This window comes from Thermobia domestica, chromosome 4, assembly GCF_964235325.1.
Source record: "Thermobia domestica chromosome 4, izTheDome1.hap1.1, whole genome shotgun sequence".
In the NCBI taxonomy this organism is placed as follows: domain Eukaryota; kingdom Metazoa; phylum Arthropoda; class Insecta; order Zygentoma; family Lepismatidae; genus Thermobia; species Thermobia domestica.
In genome coordinates, this window is record NC_137457.1 from 263,825,909 (window position 1) to 263,843,875 (window position 17,967).

At 36.3% G+C, this 17,967-nt stretch overlaps 1 protein-coding gene across 4 annotated transcripts in view; it reads left to right on the plus strand.

Moving 5' to 3' along the window:
- Positions 1–17,967, plus strand: part of LOC145684041 (uncharacterized) — a 491,127-nt gene that overhangs the window by 86,158 nt on the left and 387,002 nt on the right. Inside the window, exon 2 of one of the 4 annotated variants that reach the window (XM_081755869.1) lies at positions 6,112–6,506. The exons of the other annotated variants lie outside the window; for them this stretch is intronic. Within the exon in view, the coding sequence (XP_081611995.1) occupies positions 6,112–6,364 (253 nt within the window). The 3' untranslated portion in view covers positions 6,365–6,506. Of the gene's footprint in view, positions 1–6,111; positions 6,507–17,967 lie in introns of those variants that run through there. 4 annotated transcript variants of the gene reach the window in all.

Below are 17,967 nucleotides of genomic sequence, written 5' to 3' on the forward strand. Positions count from 1 at the left end.
ATACCCCTCATTTGAGTTGGGGGTCCGGGAGTTTTCCCGCAGAAAATTAATATAAAAACTCGGTTTTCGAGCACTTTCGGGTATAATTCTCTACAATACAACATAAGGGTATATTTTTTTCAGAAAGAAGTTGGCGAGGGATCAGTCTCCCTTCTCCCTCCCGTAACTAAAGAGAAGCTATCCAGCGGTTTTCGGTCATTATGTAAATAGAAATGCAATCGTTTAGGCAACATATCCTCACTGTATTTTAACATTTAGATAGCCGGTATGTCGAGTCAAAATCGTAATAAAACATACCTCGTCTGCTTCTTTTCCACCTCGAACACTGGGGCTGGATAGTTTTATTTATCAAGTTTTGGCTGTGTGAGAGTTCGTTATTGGATGCTTTGGTATTGCTAATCATACTCTAAAAATTTTAGTAATAAGGATGACATGAGAAGCACAAACATGAGATTCTGGTAAAAGATGTTAATTTTGTGAAAGAAGATCTCTTTTGCATGCACAACAATGGTAGGTGATGTGTGCTGTTGGAATCTTTTGTGAGTTACGTAACAACAGAAAAAGGAAAGCCAATTATCATGAATTTGCTGTCACGGCCATTAGAGGACGCGTGTACCCTCTTTGGTTGAACTCTCTATTAGATCATGAAATGCTCGTTGTTAGTATGCGTGAACACTCTGCGTCGTATTAAATCCTTTCCTATAAAAGGCCTTGATTACTGTTGCAGTACTGTAAATTGTACAGAAAGTTGTGATGGATTTTCTTTATTCCAGAGTCGGAACTTTGAAGTAATCAAAGCTAACCTTGCAGAACATCAGGTAAAGGTTAACCGACAGATAATTTGTATGTTAGTAGGACATGCGACAGGTGCGTCGTAAGATATCTTTTTAAGACTCTGCCAAGAGATAAGTGGTTTTGTCCACTGACAAAGTGAGACAGGTGCCAAAATTGCGTGTCGTGCGCGCAGACAGGATAATGCGTTTGGTCAAGTTCCATGTCGATTTGGCTTCATGACATTCCTGACAGTTGTTTACATATGGGGTTCTCTGTACGCAGGTACTGCAATCGGTATAACAACTGCCAGATCGTCTTTGCGCTAACATACGTGTTGTTTACATCACTTTGGATATTCTTGTGATTTATTACTGGCGGAGATTTCGAAGTCCCTTTCCCCATTAGGAATGTAACATGTTTCCAAAATATTGTGATCTTTACTTTCGAGGGACGATAACAGAGAAAAAGGTATATGGTAATCGTGAAAAAATCGAGTTAGAAAAATTTCAACGGATTTTATGATTCATAGCTCCTACATGCCGAAAAAGTGACCTTTTTCAATGTCTGTCTGCTCGTACATTTCTCCTGATGTATGTACACTCACTTAGAAACCCTACCGGTCAGTATATGCTCCCTAGATTCAAGGTTTTTATCAGATTTCTCTAGGGGGAAGTTCCTATTTTCTTCCTATACTCAAAATAAGTATAGTTTAATAAAGGGTGCAAATACAAAATTGAAATATTCTCGAAAATGCTTTAACAATTCTGTTTATACGTCAGTATTTCAGTGATTACTCTGTACTGTGGTATAAATATTTTTTCTGGAGATAATTCTGAAAGGGGTGGTGTGTGATTGGGGTGAGATTTTCGAACGTTTTTTTTTTTTTTTTCAAAAACTACTCAGACGATTTTGTTCTTTTTTCATTTTCAGAGATAACCATACAGTCCGGATTTCAAATCAGGGTTTGTAAAAACCCGAGTATTTTTGAAAAAACCCAACCCACCTGGCCATATGGGTTTTTCCGGGTAATTTTAGTTTTTTTTTTTTCGAAATATTTCAGTGTCTTTGGGGTAAAAGTGTTAAAATGTGATTTACATTTCAAGATTGTCATTGTCGCAACTTGCAACAATTTTCTGTTCACTACTGTTTTGAAAAAATGGCCGCCATTTTGAAATTTTATATTGAATCGCCGAGAAAATCTATACAGCAAATTTAAAACATCTCTTGCTTCTACCCTCAAAATTTCAACTTAAAAGTCCGAAAATTGCACCCTGTAGCGTGGATACACGCTAGTTGAAAAATGGCCACCATTTTGAAATTTTACGTTGGACCGCCGCCAAAATACATAAACAGCTAATTTAGTGTGTCTCGTGCTTCTGCTCTGAAAATTTGTTTTTAAAAGACCGAAAATTGCTCTTTTCAGCGTGGATACCCGCTATTTTTTTTAAAAATACCGTCATTTTTAAATTTTATATTGGTATGCGCCAAAATCTATGCAGGAAATTTAGTGTGTCTCGTTCTTATATCCTGTAATATGTGTGTGGTACAGGCAGACAAACGAACAAATGTTGATCGAATCATTCCAGGAGTCTCAGTAACGTTCGCCAAATACAGTATGAATACCAAATGTATTATTATTTTTTTTTTAAAAAGATATAATTCGTGTTTTATAAAATACATGTTTCAATAATTCATGTTTTATAAAATACATGTTTCAATATATCTTATATGGCAAATATGTTCCAGCGTAAAATAAATGGTTTTATTGTTGAAGTTTACTTCCGATACTGTGCGTATTCAGTTACGGGTATTTCCCTAGCACTAGCAAGACGGTTCTTTCTCTAAAATGAATTTAAAACCTTAGCAAAGAGAGAGTTCCTATTTTATAAAGCAAATGTCTTAAATGAAATTAAGTATCTTTCAGCTTAAAATATATAGTTTAATTGTTGAAGTATTCACTTCCAACGCTTTGTGCATTCAATTGCGGGAATTTCCCGAGCAGTTTTTTTTTTTTTAAATTTATTTATTATTATTGATTTCCCCCGAAAATGCAACTTTCTTTACTGTACATCGACACTTCCACTAGTACGGAAGTTTCAATTCAGCACTTGAAATAGTAGGGTTACATAGTCTTCGGAACTCCGAGTATTAAGCTTCTTCTTCACAAGAATTTTTATGCTATTGCTGGTGTTGATTCTACAGAATGCTTATTTGAAGAGTAGCAACTAATGACGGAACTAAACTGTTGTTGTTGGAAAGCCAAATTTTACTGAAGAATACTTGTGTTACTATCTAATGTATGAAATAATACTAATAGCTTTACTAATGTATTTACATATTTACTGGTGGTACGGGCACCTGTGGTCTTTTAAACTCGTCAAATGCATGTGGGATAACGTCCCACGGCGTCGCCGAGCACACTACTCATGGAAAGTATATTCTAAAATATAAAATTGCATATTTTACTTCAAACAGGCTATAAACACAATCCATACATTAATTTGATCTATAATTATATCAAGCTAAGGTAAGCCTTTTTGATTCGTTCAGTGCATTCAGAACTTCATATAGGTCTAACATTGAATGTTGTTGTATACTCTAACATGAAAGCATCTAATTCGCCCAAGGGAAGTCCAAAATTTGATAAGTCACTTTCAATGTGATCACCTTAGTTGTACCGATAATATACTAACAAAAAGCTCAAAAACCCAGGTGGATCCAACCCGAATTTTTTTTTTCGGGCTGGGCCCATTTGGGCAAACCCGTTTTCAAGTGGAAAAAAAAAAAAAAAAAACAACTAATTTGCTCATGGGATGAATTTTCTTCAGACGAGGTTTTCCGAAAACGACTTAGTTTTATTCGAATTTCACAAATAAGTGTTTCAATAGTAATTGCAGCATAACTTGATTGACTTTACGAAATTGGAGAGAGATAATTTGGTGCATGGTTGCGGACCCTTTATTTATTTATTTTAACTCTAATTGACTAATATATCCCTGCCCAAAGAGTTACAATTATGAGACTTAAAGATGTCCGTCAAACCCGTTTCCACTTCTTATTTTTTCTTCAAAATAATGTAGAAATAACATTTATCTGCATAATCTTGTAGAAAGTGATTGAATGAAAAATACTTGCAGGAGAGTATTACGTAATTCAAAGATGATTTATAATTACATGAATGTAAGAGAAACTTGATAACCATTTCTGACTACCCATGGAGAATACTGCATATCTTTTAAGTACTATCCATAGAATTAACTGCAAAATTCTCTCGGTACATTTTGAGTCGTATGCCTCAAATTCTATCAAAGAATGACACTTAAGTTTCACAGGTAACTGATCACATCAACTGCAGTGTCATGTTGGTAATCAACAGAACATACCTTCGTAGAAGATTTTAATTATGGGCTATTTTCATTAACAATTTCTGCCACCTAACAGAAAATATAAAATACTACCTAGCAAAGTTGGTTTGTTGGTTGGCTGATTGAAGTTTAGTAGTATTGAGTATCTACATTAAAAAAAAATCCACATTGGTTTATGTTAAGGATAGACAAAACCGTTTTTTATATTTAAAAAAAAATAAAAACAGAAACCAGTTTGAGGAAGACCGAAAAGCCGACATGTTCTAAAAAATCGGTTCAATTTTTCATCGAAACCGGTTTCGTTTTTTTTCTCCAAAAACTAGTTCGGTTTTGACCGTTTCTCCAAAAAAGTTTTTCTTACTAAAACAGTGTAATTTTCGCCGAACCTGGTATCTGTTCTTGTTTGTGTAGCGCTCGTTTCTAAATAATACATAATTTAACAAAGAAGCAAGAAGGTTCTTGATAGAAAACCAAATCCGATTTGATAGAAGAGCGAGACGATCTTAAAATAGGAACCGATTTTGAAAGTATTCAAAACCAGTTTTTTGTTTTTCTAAAAACTGGTAAACCCTTTCTTGTACCCACCACTAATTTGAATTGAGGAAATATTTCTCTGGAATTTTAATGTTTTAGTTTTACTAATTTCATCTTAAAATAAATGTAAATATGTCATACTTCATGGAAGTTAAATTTTGTTATGTTCATATGTCAAACATAATGATATATATATCGAAGAGAAGATAATATTTCCTCATAGAAACTAATTGGAGAGGGACGATGGGAAATAGGAAGAGAATTGTTACTGCCATTTTTAAAATTATATATTTTAGATATTATTTAGAAGAGGAAGAGAAACTGGTTGGAACATTGGCTAAGAAGGAACTTATTATGAGGGACGTAGAGGGTATGGCGGCAGAAAAGGGTAGGAGGGGCGAAGAAGTATACAATTAATGGACGATATCAAAACAGAAAATTCGTAGGTGAAGACGAAGAGGTTAGCGGAAGATCGTGAAGCATGGAAGCTTCTCAGTTGCGGCAAGTGACCTGCCAATAATGGCTAAATACCTATGAAATGATGATGATGATACTTTGGATAAATTACTTTTAAAGACAAGTTTTCCCTCTTTCATCCTCCGAATCATAACTACAGTAAAATATATTCTGAAAGCGTTTCTAAAAAAAACATGTAAAGATCAGATACGAATATACTGAGCTGGTGTCCAACATATAGAGAGAAATTGAACGTTAACAGTATAGGAATAATGTTACTTAAAAGTGACCAGATTCCAAGATAGATAGTCGCTAACGCTCTCGCCTCCGGTGCTTCCCAGTGGGAGCACTCGGTAGAAAAAGTGTAAAACGCTTTTTCAAGCCAACCACCCTGAATGAAGTTTTCCTCATTTACACCAGGCGAATGTCGGACTGGTACCTAAGTTATAGGTCCAAGTCGCTTCCTTCCTTCCCTAATCCTTCCATTTCCCCGGATAGTGTGCTGACCGAGGGACGTCATTCCTCAAAACGTGACGGACTAAATAGTCTTAGATGCCAAAAGCCCAGAAATCTAAATCCTAATCCAAGGTAGATGAGCAGTAAACTTAGAGTAATAGTATATCTTACGAGAAATTGCAGGATCTACAAATATGAGACCAATTTAAGGCATATGTATGGTCAACTTAGAGAAATGGTGAAGTGAATAAATTTTACTGTAATTAATGAATTACATTAAAAAGGATAATACATAAAACATATTAACGGAGGACCTTGGTCTTGAAAGGTACAGAATTTGCAGAGCGCATCTGCATTGACAAAATACAATGTTTTGTTTAGGTTCCTTGGTCTTCTAAATTTTCATTACTTGTTAACTGATTTTATATGTAAATGGTAATATCAATACTTTAATATCAAATGAGCTTTGCGAAAGTGTGTTCAACCCTGTTCCCTGTATTCTAATCTGTGGGTTTCGTTTTTACAGTGTATTTATTGTGGAGGATTTGCACAGTTTGTCTCTGACTGACCACAAAAGTCATATTCAGAGCTTTTCAGCAATATGTACCGAAGACTGCAAGATGAACAGTTTGCGTAAAAGGAGTGTATTGTGCTGCAGACACCGCTGGCAGATAGATTTTGTTGATGCAACAAGCGACGTGGCTGCGAAGAGCGTGGCGCGGATACACGTTACTATGGCAACCGTGGATGTTGCGCTTGCGCTTAGCACACGGTGTTGAGATACCCTCGATCCAGGGCCTGTGGCAACAGGAATTGTTGTGGCTGTGACCGGTGAATGCACCAACTTCTCCTGGCGCTGAACTTGGGAAAGGGGAAGTTACCAGCATAGGTGACGACAAGAGAGGCGGAGCGATTTTAGAATGGATTGATATCTTTTTATTTTAGCCTGTGTAAAATAAATGAATGGAAAAATCTTTTTCATATTATTGAGCTTTTCTTTTGCATATCTTCGTGATGATAACATAATTTCCACTCTAATACTAGTGGTGGTGATACAGCCGTCATAAATGAACCGAAATGAGGCCTTTTACATTTCACAAAATTTATTTTTTCGTTTTTCACTTGAATTTTTCTTTCTTTTCAGTCTTTTTAAGAGTATATATAGGGCCTAGTATGCGACAATCTTGACCACACTTGGCATGTAGATGGACAGCGAAATTAAACTATCGCAAATTTTAGAGTTTTTCTGCAATATTTTCAAAACAAATAATAAATATTCGAAAAGCAGAAACGTAGTGAACTAGACAATACAATTTTACATGCGATACTATTATCACAGCTCATCTATCTGCTTTCGATTTGTAACTGTAAATAGATTTATCATTTTTTGCGAGTTCTGTAAATAGCGGCATAACAAAAGCAGATAGGTGAATTGTGGTAAAAGTATCACATGCAAAATCACATTGTCTAATTTACTACGTTTTTGCTTTTCGCATATTTTTATTTATTTTGAAGATATTACAGAAAAATTCTTAAATTAGCCGAAGTTTAATTTCGCTGTAGTGAAGACCCTTAAGAGCTTCGATTAACATGGGCCGTGAATAATATTTATTATTATATATGTCGAGTCTATGATTGTTTCTATGGAGTTAAACCAAATTACGCTCCAGGAAGTCAGGGTGCTGAATATCGACTATTAATTACCGTGTACAAGCGACTACCTTTGTAATGAAGCCATAGTTACACATTTCTTCCATAGATAGCACTCTTAATCCTAATTCTAAAATTAGTTCCTATACTCAAGCTCGTAATTACGAGTTGACATAGCCTGTTTTGAACCACAGGGGGAAGGAACTGCCCATCGTACCCATGTCTAACGGACTTAAAAGTCCCACGTGAACACATTATTTTGTTGTAAGTAGGCTAGAACCTGCCTTCGGGCAGAACACGCAGATAACAAATGTAAGATAATTTAGGAAGATATCGACAAGTTGAGAAACAAACTCGACACGACTCTGGAAGTTACGATCATTTTATTCTGCGAAAACGATAATTCTTAACAGTAATCCTTGCCCTAGCTAGTAAATACAAAAACTTTTCTCATGAATATAATGGCTTATTTGAAAATCTAAGAACACATAAACGGACTGTTGGCAGATTAATAATGTTTTGGAAGTCTTGCAGGAGAAGTCGAGACGTACTGTGGGAGATGTTGACACTGGGTGAACAGTAAAACAGTGTTCGTAGTTTGAGGAAATTTCCCTAATCTACAGAAATTTCGTAGGTAAATGTAGCAAAAATGGGAAACGGGATTTTTTTCGATAAAACACGAAAATCCAGGGAAATTATTGGTCTGACTAATTGACTATTATAAATGCATAAATTTCTCTTTGTTCTTAAGAAATAAATCAGTACAATAGCAATAGTGTGTGTGTGTGTGTGTTCAAAATAGCATAATTTGCACCCATTGTTGGCTGCGTGTATTTGTGTCTTTTCTGTAGAAAAGAGAAGAAAAAATGTGAAAAAAAGGAAGCAAGAGGCAAATGAATAAAATAAATGCAGTTGGCACTTCCTTTAATATGGATAGCTGGACACTGAACAATCTAGGGAAAATTTTGTCAGTCAAGGGAAATTTTCTTACGAATACCTACAAACACTGCAGTAAAATTCTTCACATCTTTAGAGACTGTGACCTTTACAACAAACACAAAACGCAATGAAATGCTATATCTAACGTTATTGTTATCTATTTGTGACTCACTCACAAACTTTTCTGCGCGTTTATTACACCCGAGTTGAAATACAAAGGCAACACTGAAACAATGTAAGCTCGTTAATAACAAACTTATTGTATACCTGTTTTTCAACAAATTGCGGTCACCGGTCAGTATTTCTCTCCGTGGTAATCAGTAATCGAAAACAATTCATCACAATAATAAGACTTGAATAACACATGAATAAGACCTCCAATAAGCTGAACGAATATTACAACGAGAGCAAGGTTCTAAGATATTTCTACGTAAACTACTTTTGAGATGTCTACTGCACTATATCATCATCATTGTAAACTACACTAACAAGAAATACACCTAAAAGAATTTGTCAGATCTGCAATAATTATTCGACTCAGATAACGCACGTGAGGTAGGAGCAGCCATGTTGGCAGTGCTAACACGTAACTTCACGCTTGTTTCCTTCAAAACAGGCTTGCTTTCTGTGGGCTTTACCAATTTTCGCTCTCGTTGGCATATTCTTGTGATGTTACAATGACGGACTCTTCTGTTTCTTCTTCTTTGGGTCGGTGCTGTTGATTGCAATGCAGGAGAAAGATCTTGGAATGATGCAAAAGATGGGAGCTGGTACTGGAGAGGTGCTTTCAGAAGAGGCTGTTGTTCACGTTCTGAATACTATTCTCTGTATCAGTTTTGGTGAAGTCATATTCAAAGACATCATCACTTAGGGTATAGGAGTTCTATGGATAAATTATGCACTTTCGGAATCCTTGCGTGAAGTTTCCACCAGAGGCTGATTTCTCCCAAGTAAAAGTGAGTAGTTCCCCGGTCTTTTTTTTTTTTTTTTTTGCCAAGTTTCTACGAATAGAGTTGGCGATAGGTCAAATTAAAATACTGAGGAAATGTGTTCGTATGTCAGCTTTAGGCTACATGACAACAAAGCTGAACCACACGGTAGTCCTTTGAGACATGAGTCCTTCCGTCTCATCCTTCCATTATAACAACTGGCTTGCTGGGTTAGCACACACTGAAACAGCGACTGTGGACCCCTCGCGGTTTTGTGACGATATACGTTCCTTTTACTCTTGGCAGAAACGATCTTACTAGGTTTCAGTTAGTTGCAACACCGTTTCATTGACATTATAAATTGTTCCTGGTTGCTCCCACAGATTTAACATCATAATGTTGCGGGAGATGTATAAAGAACTTTCCAGCTTCTCCGCAATACATACCCGTTGTTCTTGTATATACGGTAACAACACTAACACGTAAATGACGATACCTATTTGAATGTGAGTCTGCCCAGTCCGAACATTGTTTTCTTTTGGTTGATTCTGTGCTGCAGACCATTTCTCTCGGCAAATTTGTATCCCAAGTCTCACAATTCTGTCGAAGTTGAAGCAGAGCCTTTTCGATGTGATAGAAGTAAATGCTTCTCCAGATGAGTTTCAGCATTGTGTCGGAAAAATTACTGGTTTATCTAGCTGTCAATTGCTTACCATCGCTGTAAGTAGTTTGTTATGTAGAGTGTTCCTTGGTACGTTATGACTGTTTGCAGCGATTACAAGTAGCGTTTTTATTCTCCTTATCAGCAATAGCTCCCGCCATATCATTTTCCTTTTACTTCCCAAATTTACCCTGATACTGGTAGACATGTAGCATAGTGGACCTGTAAGTATAAAGATGAAATTACCAATGAAGATTATGATGTACTTCTACACGAGAAGACGTATTATTTCAAGCGTAACTTCAAGTTCGGAATGTTCCAGGTTTGAATCTGGTGACTCTTATGGTTTGTTCCTTATTTTATTCAGTCCCTCCAATCAAATGTTGTATGGCAAAGGACACTGGCTTACCTTTTCATGAATTTAAAAGGTCAAGTTGACCTTGATGTTGGATACCCGAACCCCACAAGTTGGCAAATATGACCTTGATATTGGATTCCTGAACCCACAAACAAATGCCCGAACACATGTTCACGCAAGCAAACTATGCAGTTCAATAGCTAAGAACTTACTATTAGAGAAAAATATTCTAACCATACAGGTGTGATTGTTCTTTTCGAATCGTATTTGATCGTACAACTTACATTTTACCACTGTTTTTTTACCATTGATTTCATGACAGCTTATGGGAAGATTTCGACAAATATCCCGATGATTGCTGTCGTTTTATCCCCTAAATGCGCATTGGTCAGTGATAGATGACTAACGATAAATTTGTATCATGCTTACAGAAGGCATTCGCTATTACAAATGCCTTTCTTTGCCTCTTTTCGTCAACATATTAGCTCATTCCACAAGTGGTGTGTTTTTGCACCATGAGGAAAAGAGCAATAACTTATCTGCAGGGGCGGATTCAAATTTTACCGCCCGAGGCTTAAAGGTGTTTACCGCCCCTCAGATCTAACTGCATACGGAAACTTTTTTCTTCGATTTTCGACTCAAAGGGGGGAACTTGAGGGTCACACGTTCTGGAAGTTCAAGAAATATAGAACATCTTAGAAGCCATTCAAATTAGACAGCCCCCAGAACTCTGCTGTGTTGCTGTTTGCCTACTGTTCAGTCAGTGCTAAGAAGGGCACTTCTGTTTTAGAAAATTAAAAAAAAAAACAATAATAATAAATAAATAAACTTATTTTATGTATATCTTGAATAAATAAACTTATTTTATGTATATCTTGGTTCCAACGTTTTTGTATAAATTTTAATATATTTTTATTCTGAATCTGCAGTAAGGAAAGATTTAAACTGTTGCAAATGATATGTGTTTGTTTCTTCTTTTCTTTTTTTATACATAAAAGTTAACAATAATAAATCCATTTTGAATTTTCGTCCGAATAGTGTGAATATTCCACAGTAAAAATATCACTAAAACGAATAGAATAGTTGTTCTGCTCGTTTAAAATTATGTTTCTGTTGTAATACAAGATGATTATTGTGATTACAAGAAGTGAAACTTTTTTTTTTTTTTATTACCATTTGTGTTCCGCGGGGTCGCACAACAACGTTACTCATTCTCTCTGCTCAACTATCTAATGCAAGTACTTCGTTAAAATTCCACTCAGCTTTATCCACCAATGATTGAAGCTAATAGACTCGCTGAGTGAATTATTACTTGGAGGGCGCTTAATCTGACAGTATTCATGGTTATTATTATTATTATTATTATTATTATTATTATTATTATTATTATTATTATTCAGTTTTTGCATTTTTTTTTGTCTTATTATCGTCCATTGTTCTTCACCAGGAACGTTGAGCTTCTAGACCCGTATCTAGTGGACCAAGTCGCAAACCCGCCTCTGTTTACCTGGAACACTACCATTAGTCCGGAAAATAGTCTCCATCGTACTCCAGAACACTGTCACCTGTCAACCAGTTGTTGAATGCCTCGCTGAAAGAAGTCACGGTTTTGGAGACGAAAGAAAGGTGTTCGTCGCACGTTATCTTCATCTTTCAGTGCTTTCCCAGAGAGATGGTTTTGCAAGCTGTGAAAAACACAGTAGTCTGGTGGTAAAAGATCTGGTGAAAACACGGGGTTGGAGATTTTCTCCTAGTCACACTCTTCGATCTTATGTCACCATGGATAAAGACACCCTTGAGATGAACCAGAGTAGGATGTTTTTTTCAATAATACAGTTCGTAAGTGTTCAAGCTGTTGACAGTAGACATCTGCACTGATTGTCTGGTTACATGGCAAGAGCTCAATATGGATGATCCCACTAGTGAACATTACTTCGCAGGGGTGGAGGTTAATTTTTGGCACAGTTCCCCTTTGTTTAGGTACCCACTGACGTTTGCGTGTAATATTACGGTAGAAAACTTGCTTTTCATCCCTGTCACCATTCTCTCTAAAATGGCTCACGTTTGTGACGGATGAACAGGGAACTGCAAATGTCCACTCGCTGCTGCTTCTACTAGGGATTACACATGAGGTATCCAAGTTTCGACGTGTACTGAAGCAGGTCCTGCAGATGAACAGTCGATAGGTGACATGGAGTTCGCCATCCAGTTCTTCAAAAGGTTGCAGTCTATTTTCCTTCACTGCTGCTCGCAGAGCATTGTTGTCCAGCTGCACAAGTCTTCTAATGGCTTATCGACGAACGAAAACTTCTGGAACTACCTCTGCAGCTGGATACTACCGTCGTTACCCTTACTATATGCAGCATTAATATTTTGCGGCGCAGCGCTGACTGACTGTCTCCGGTGAAATTCATACAGCATGGCAATGCTGTATGTGGTCCTCCCGACACTGCCATGATCAAACACAAGCGATAGTTCCAAAACGTGAAATAGACCGTTCTTCTTTTATGCAGTGCTATATAAGCTATGAAGTGCCCTATATAACAGCTATGGCACTTTCCATCTTCATTACTATTCGGTCGTCACAGGGCGTCATTTCAGCAGTCATCGAGAATACATTACTTCTAGGATGAGCTGACCTTATTTTGGTCTTGCTGAAACTGGAGCCATACACTATGTTTAACTGAAAGAAAACCTGATTGTGACGTCAGAACTGAAGGAAAAACGTCGCGAACCCAAGGAATTCGTTCAGTTCAGTCAGTTCTTCATGCGGTTATTTGGACTGAAGAACGTTTATTTTGGATTGAACAATCGAACCGTCGTTTGCTACGATAACTGTTATTATTAACTGAAGGAAACACACAGTTGTCTTAGCTCAGATCCTGTCATCATGACAGCTAGTAAAGGTGAGGCATTGTTGGCTTTTATTGAAGCCTACCGTGCTCATCCCGAGCTTTGGAACATTCAACATGTGGATTATGCGAATAGGTATAGAAAAGGAGAGGCGTAGGTTGTTACTTATAAAATTTAAAAAGCTGGAACCTCAGGCGACACGCGATACTGTTATTTAAAAGATAAACAACCTACGGTCGGCATTTAGGAAGAGCTGCGGAAAGTGAACGAATCCAGGAAATCGGAGACTGGAGGTGAGGAAGTGTATGTTCCAAAGCTTTGGTATTTCAAGGGACTTGGGACTGCATTCCAGAGAACATCTGATGACACTGAACTGAAGAAATTGAAGGATTGAATTCAATTAATTGGTAGTACTCCACACACTATGAGTTCAGTTCATCGTACGATCGGTTAAGTCAGTTTCTAGCTCAGTTGGACTCATCAGTTAAAACTGATAGTGTATGGTTCCTATAACATGGATGTTTTTTCGTAAATAAATGCGTAGGTTTCCACTTTCTTCACAGCAAACAAAGTGAACTTTTCTTCGTATGAAACGTGTCACTGATGGATGACGCTTGCCTTCCATATATTGAATGTTTGTAGGATTACTAGCTGTGTCAGACTTTAAAAGTGTTAGAATATCACGAGTATCGATATCCCCCCCCCCGAAATGATCTTATGCCAGGAGCTGAAGAGGTTTTTTTTTTTAAATCGATTTGCAGTTTGTCATTTGTCAGCAATTAGGCTATGTAGGACAAGATGTAGGGCTTAAATGTGGGATCTGAACCACGTAGTGTATTAGCTACTCTTCCACTGAAAATCGGAAACTGGACATTGTGCACTAAAAGAAATAGTCACTCACCAAAGTGGATCTGAATGAGTGGTGCATGAAAAAAAAAATGTAGCATTTTAAATCCGAGGTTATTCAGTGTATAGAGTATGCTTTCTGCCTTTACTGTAACAGAGCACGTCCGTTGAAGGCCACATGATTCCAATGAATAGAGGATGAAGAAACTAATAATATCTATTCATATTTTTTTTTTTTTTTAAGGATAGCTGAAATAATTTACTCCGTCGAGAATTAAGTCTTTCAAGGACGCATTCACTTTCTTCGAAAATTGTGTTCTTTTCACTAGAATCATGCCATTACGTAAGAGTATTCTTTTCCGACGCGGCAAGGCGTTTCTTCTAACTTTGCTTTTGTTTTATAAGATTGCCTTAGGAACATTCTTCAATGTGAATCCACTAAAGCAATTTCCAACCTTGTTTACGTGGCGCCCTCTTCATAAGCTCTGCATACTTTACCCCCTTTCCTGCTCGTTGATGATATACATCCTTTATGGCTAACCCCTTCTGCAATTTTAGATGCAGCATTGACTTCTCAGATAATAACAGGGATGCAAATAAGCAACAAAATTTTACTAGCCCAAGAAAAAAAGCTGCTGGCCCACATCTCACAATAGAAATCACTTACTTGCCTTTGAAATAAATAATAGTGATATTAAAAACTCGCCCGCATCGGGGGCGAGTGGTTATTTGCATCCCTGTAGTAATAATAATAATAATAATAATAATATAAAAATGTACCATGTAGAATCTACAAAACGTTATTAAATAGTTTCATTACTTTTTCTTATCGACCAGAAATCTGGGCACGCAGTATGTAACATCAAAAATGTCTGTGGTAGACTTCTTCTCCGTACTGAAGGTCGTGAAAACAACTATTAGTTTATTTAATAAATGTTTTATAAATAATATCTGTCTTACTTTCTAAATTTTTGATGCTGTTTGTCTTCTACATCAGTGGTTCTCAAACATTCCGATGAAATGGACCCCCTATTCATTCGGAAAGTGATCTGCGGATCCCCTTGTAATGCTGTCTGAAATTTCACAAGGTATTAAAAATATTAGAATTATCACTGACAAGAAAAATATCAAGGAAAATAATGCAATAAGTAATTTATTCTACAGATACATGATTGTTTCATAGTGAACGAAGTTTCAATTGAAAATACAATAACTTTGAAAATCAACGTTTCTAAGGAAATCCACTTGATAAACAATGTTTTCAAATGTGGGGGTCACTAATGTGAGAAATGAAATTCTTTCTGTTTTTCCATAATTACACTGAAATCTGGAATAAGTTTTGTCACAATCAATCGTAGGTCCGACTTCGCTTTAAGGTTTTAATACTGCAAACAGTAGAAAAAGTTTGCTCACATAAGTAAGTGGTAGGGAAAGGTATCAAATGTTGCAATGCCTTTTTAGATAGACAACTCTTCGTACTCACAGGACAGAAATTTAGTAAAGTAGGAAAACATTTAAATTTGCAAACGTATGTATAATTTCTAATTGGCTTTCTTTTTAGTAATTGAAAAAAATACTTCTTGCATAACAGCTGTGAATTCCATTTTATTACAACACATTTCAATTTTTAGGCGTCGTAGACCTCTGGCTAGGTCCCGCGGATTCCACTTTGAGAACTACTGTTCTAGATTGTTCACTGGAATTTTAAAAAGTGAGGATGAGCTTAGTGAGATCTAACCTTAGAACGGTACGAAACTAGTATTTTAATTTGCACTAGCTGAACACAGTCTCGGAAAGAAATTCAAACGTCTTGTATGGGTATTTCTGTAACATCCCCCTATTTTTCTTTCAATGTAGATCAAATCTCTAAAAACGCTGAAACATGCGTTTAATTATTTTAGGTGAAAAGTACGAGCATCAGATTTCCTGTCTCTTACTCGAAGAGATTCCGAGATACATGACCTTGCCTACCTGAGCCTCCTAAATTTGATTACCCTAACAATGTTTGGTAAACCGCATACATTATGTAGTTCCTCGTTATAAAGTTTCCGCTATTCCCCATTCCCGTTCCTCTTGGGTACGAATATTTGTCTCAGAATCTTATTCTCAAATACTTTCAGTCTACGTTCTTTCCTCAGAGTAAGCGACCATGTTTCCCACCCATACAGAACAATAGACATGTTTATCGTTTTATATCTTTTAAGCTTCAAATTCCTCGACAGAATTCGCGACGTCAAGAGATTTCGGACTGATTAATAGTGGAGGTTTTAGTCGACATTTAATTTCTTCGTGAATGTGATTTTCGTCTGTTAATATTGATCCTAGATATTTGAAAGCATCCTCTTTATCAAAAGTATTATTTGACATTTTAACAAATCCATAATTTCCCGTATTACGATTCCCGTATTGCTTACTCCCACATTCTCATTTTACCATCATAATTATCCATTTCCATTAATCATTTATCTCCTTTAACCTACAGGGCATAAGTGTGGGACGTAAAACGAAAAACAAGTTCATTTCAGGTCTTATTCAGTACTAAAACAAAACAAAATTGTCTTTTTTTCTGTACTATTTTTCGATCAGTGGTTTATTGAACCGCTTGCATAGGAAGTGCCATGGTTTGTAATATAGGGTCCGGAAGTTGAGGAAAAATCATCTTTTGTACGAGTGCCCGAAGACGGGGCTTAACATAATAGATGTTCATTGTGGGTCATTGTAGGCCAGAAAATGGTGGATTTTATTTGTCCTTTTTTGCCTTTTTCGGCTCTCTCTCTCTCTCTCTTTTATATATAAGCAGCAAGGGGGGTGAGGATGGGGAAGTTTTTGTATTTTAGTTTGTACTTCAGTTTGTGGAAGGAGGACAAAGTAACCTACCAGAATCTTGTATTTCCTGAGCATTATATTATTAAATATGTAATTCTAATTAAATTGGGTCTTATTTTTACGTCCTTTTTTCCAGTTTTTAGGTTCTTTTTTTTTAAAAATATCTTTTTAAGTCTTTTTAGTCAATTTTTAGGTCTTCAACTTCTGAGCCCTAGTAATAAGCGACTAGATACTGGTTTTAGCAGTATCGATTCTAGAGACCAAAACATCGCAGAGAATTGACTGCACAGTGTTACCGAATAATCAAATGCGCCAGAAGTAAAAATTACTTATAAATGCCTATATGAGAGAGAATATATAATTCAGCCTGCATACTTTGTTGTTACTCAGGTTCTGTTAGCTTCTCAACGATAATTTGCAACTTTTAAAGTCATACATAATGAACTTCGTAAGTAAACGTATGAAGAGTTGTTTATAATGAACTAAATTCCAATCTACATATTTGCTATCAAATTATTGATCAATTCGTGATATTATTAATAGTGACCTATTTATTCCTTCACCAACAAGATTTATTATTATAAATTAACTATTTTGATTTATTATTCATTGGACGTAACGTATGAGGACAAGCCTTTTATTTTGAAATAAATTTAGATGACTCATGGACAGTTTGATTGACTGCATTTCTGATACAAATGTTGTCTACCCTGTCTGGATGTTGGATTTCAACCTTGACATAGTTTAGTTGAAACTCTGTTGCATTAGCTAGCAAGTGCAAATTGCGGAGATGCTTTTAGTGCAGAAATATGACCTTTTCGTGATGGAATGAAATCATTGTCAGTAGACTCATTTAGTTTCGAATTTGACTGTCCACTACGTAGGTTCGAACATAGCACTTAAACAAATTCTCACAAATTGAAATTTACTTACAAGTAACACTTTCCAAGTGTAACACTCCGATTTTGATAAAATGTGGCAGGTATATACTATACATAAAATAAACGAATACTTTATTTTCTGTGGAAAAACGGTTTGAGGAGGCAAAAGCCCCCACGCATAATTTTGAAAGTTGACGTCCGAAAGGCAACAACAAGTGGACCGAAGTGAACGAAATTGTGCACAGATATTGCAGACATAAAATGACGGAATACGTGTTTCGTATTTTTCTGTTTTTTTTTTAAAAAAAAAGTTAGGTGGGGCACGGACCCCTCCAAATCTTTGATCACGAAATATCAAAAGTTCTAGTAACGGTGTCAGATGTACCTAAAGGATATATATACAGAATTGGAACAAAGCTTTGTGTAGGGACAATAAGCA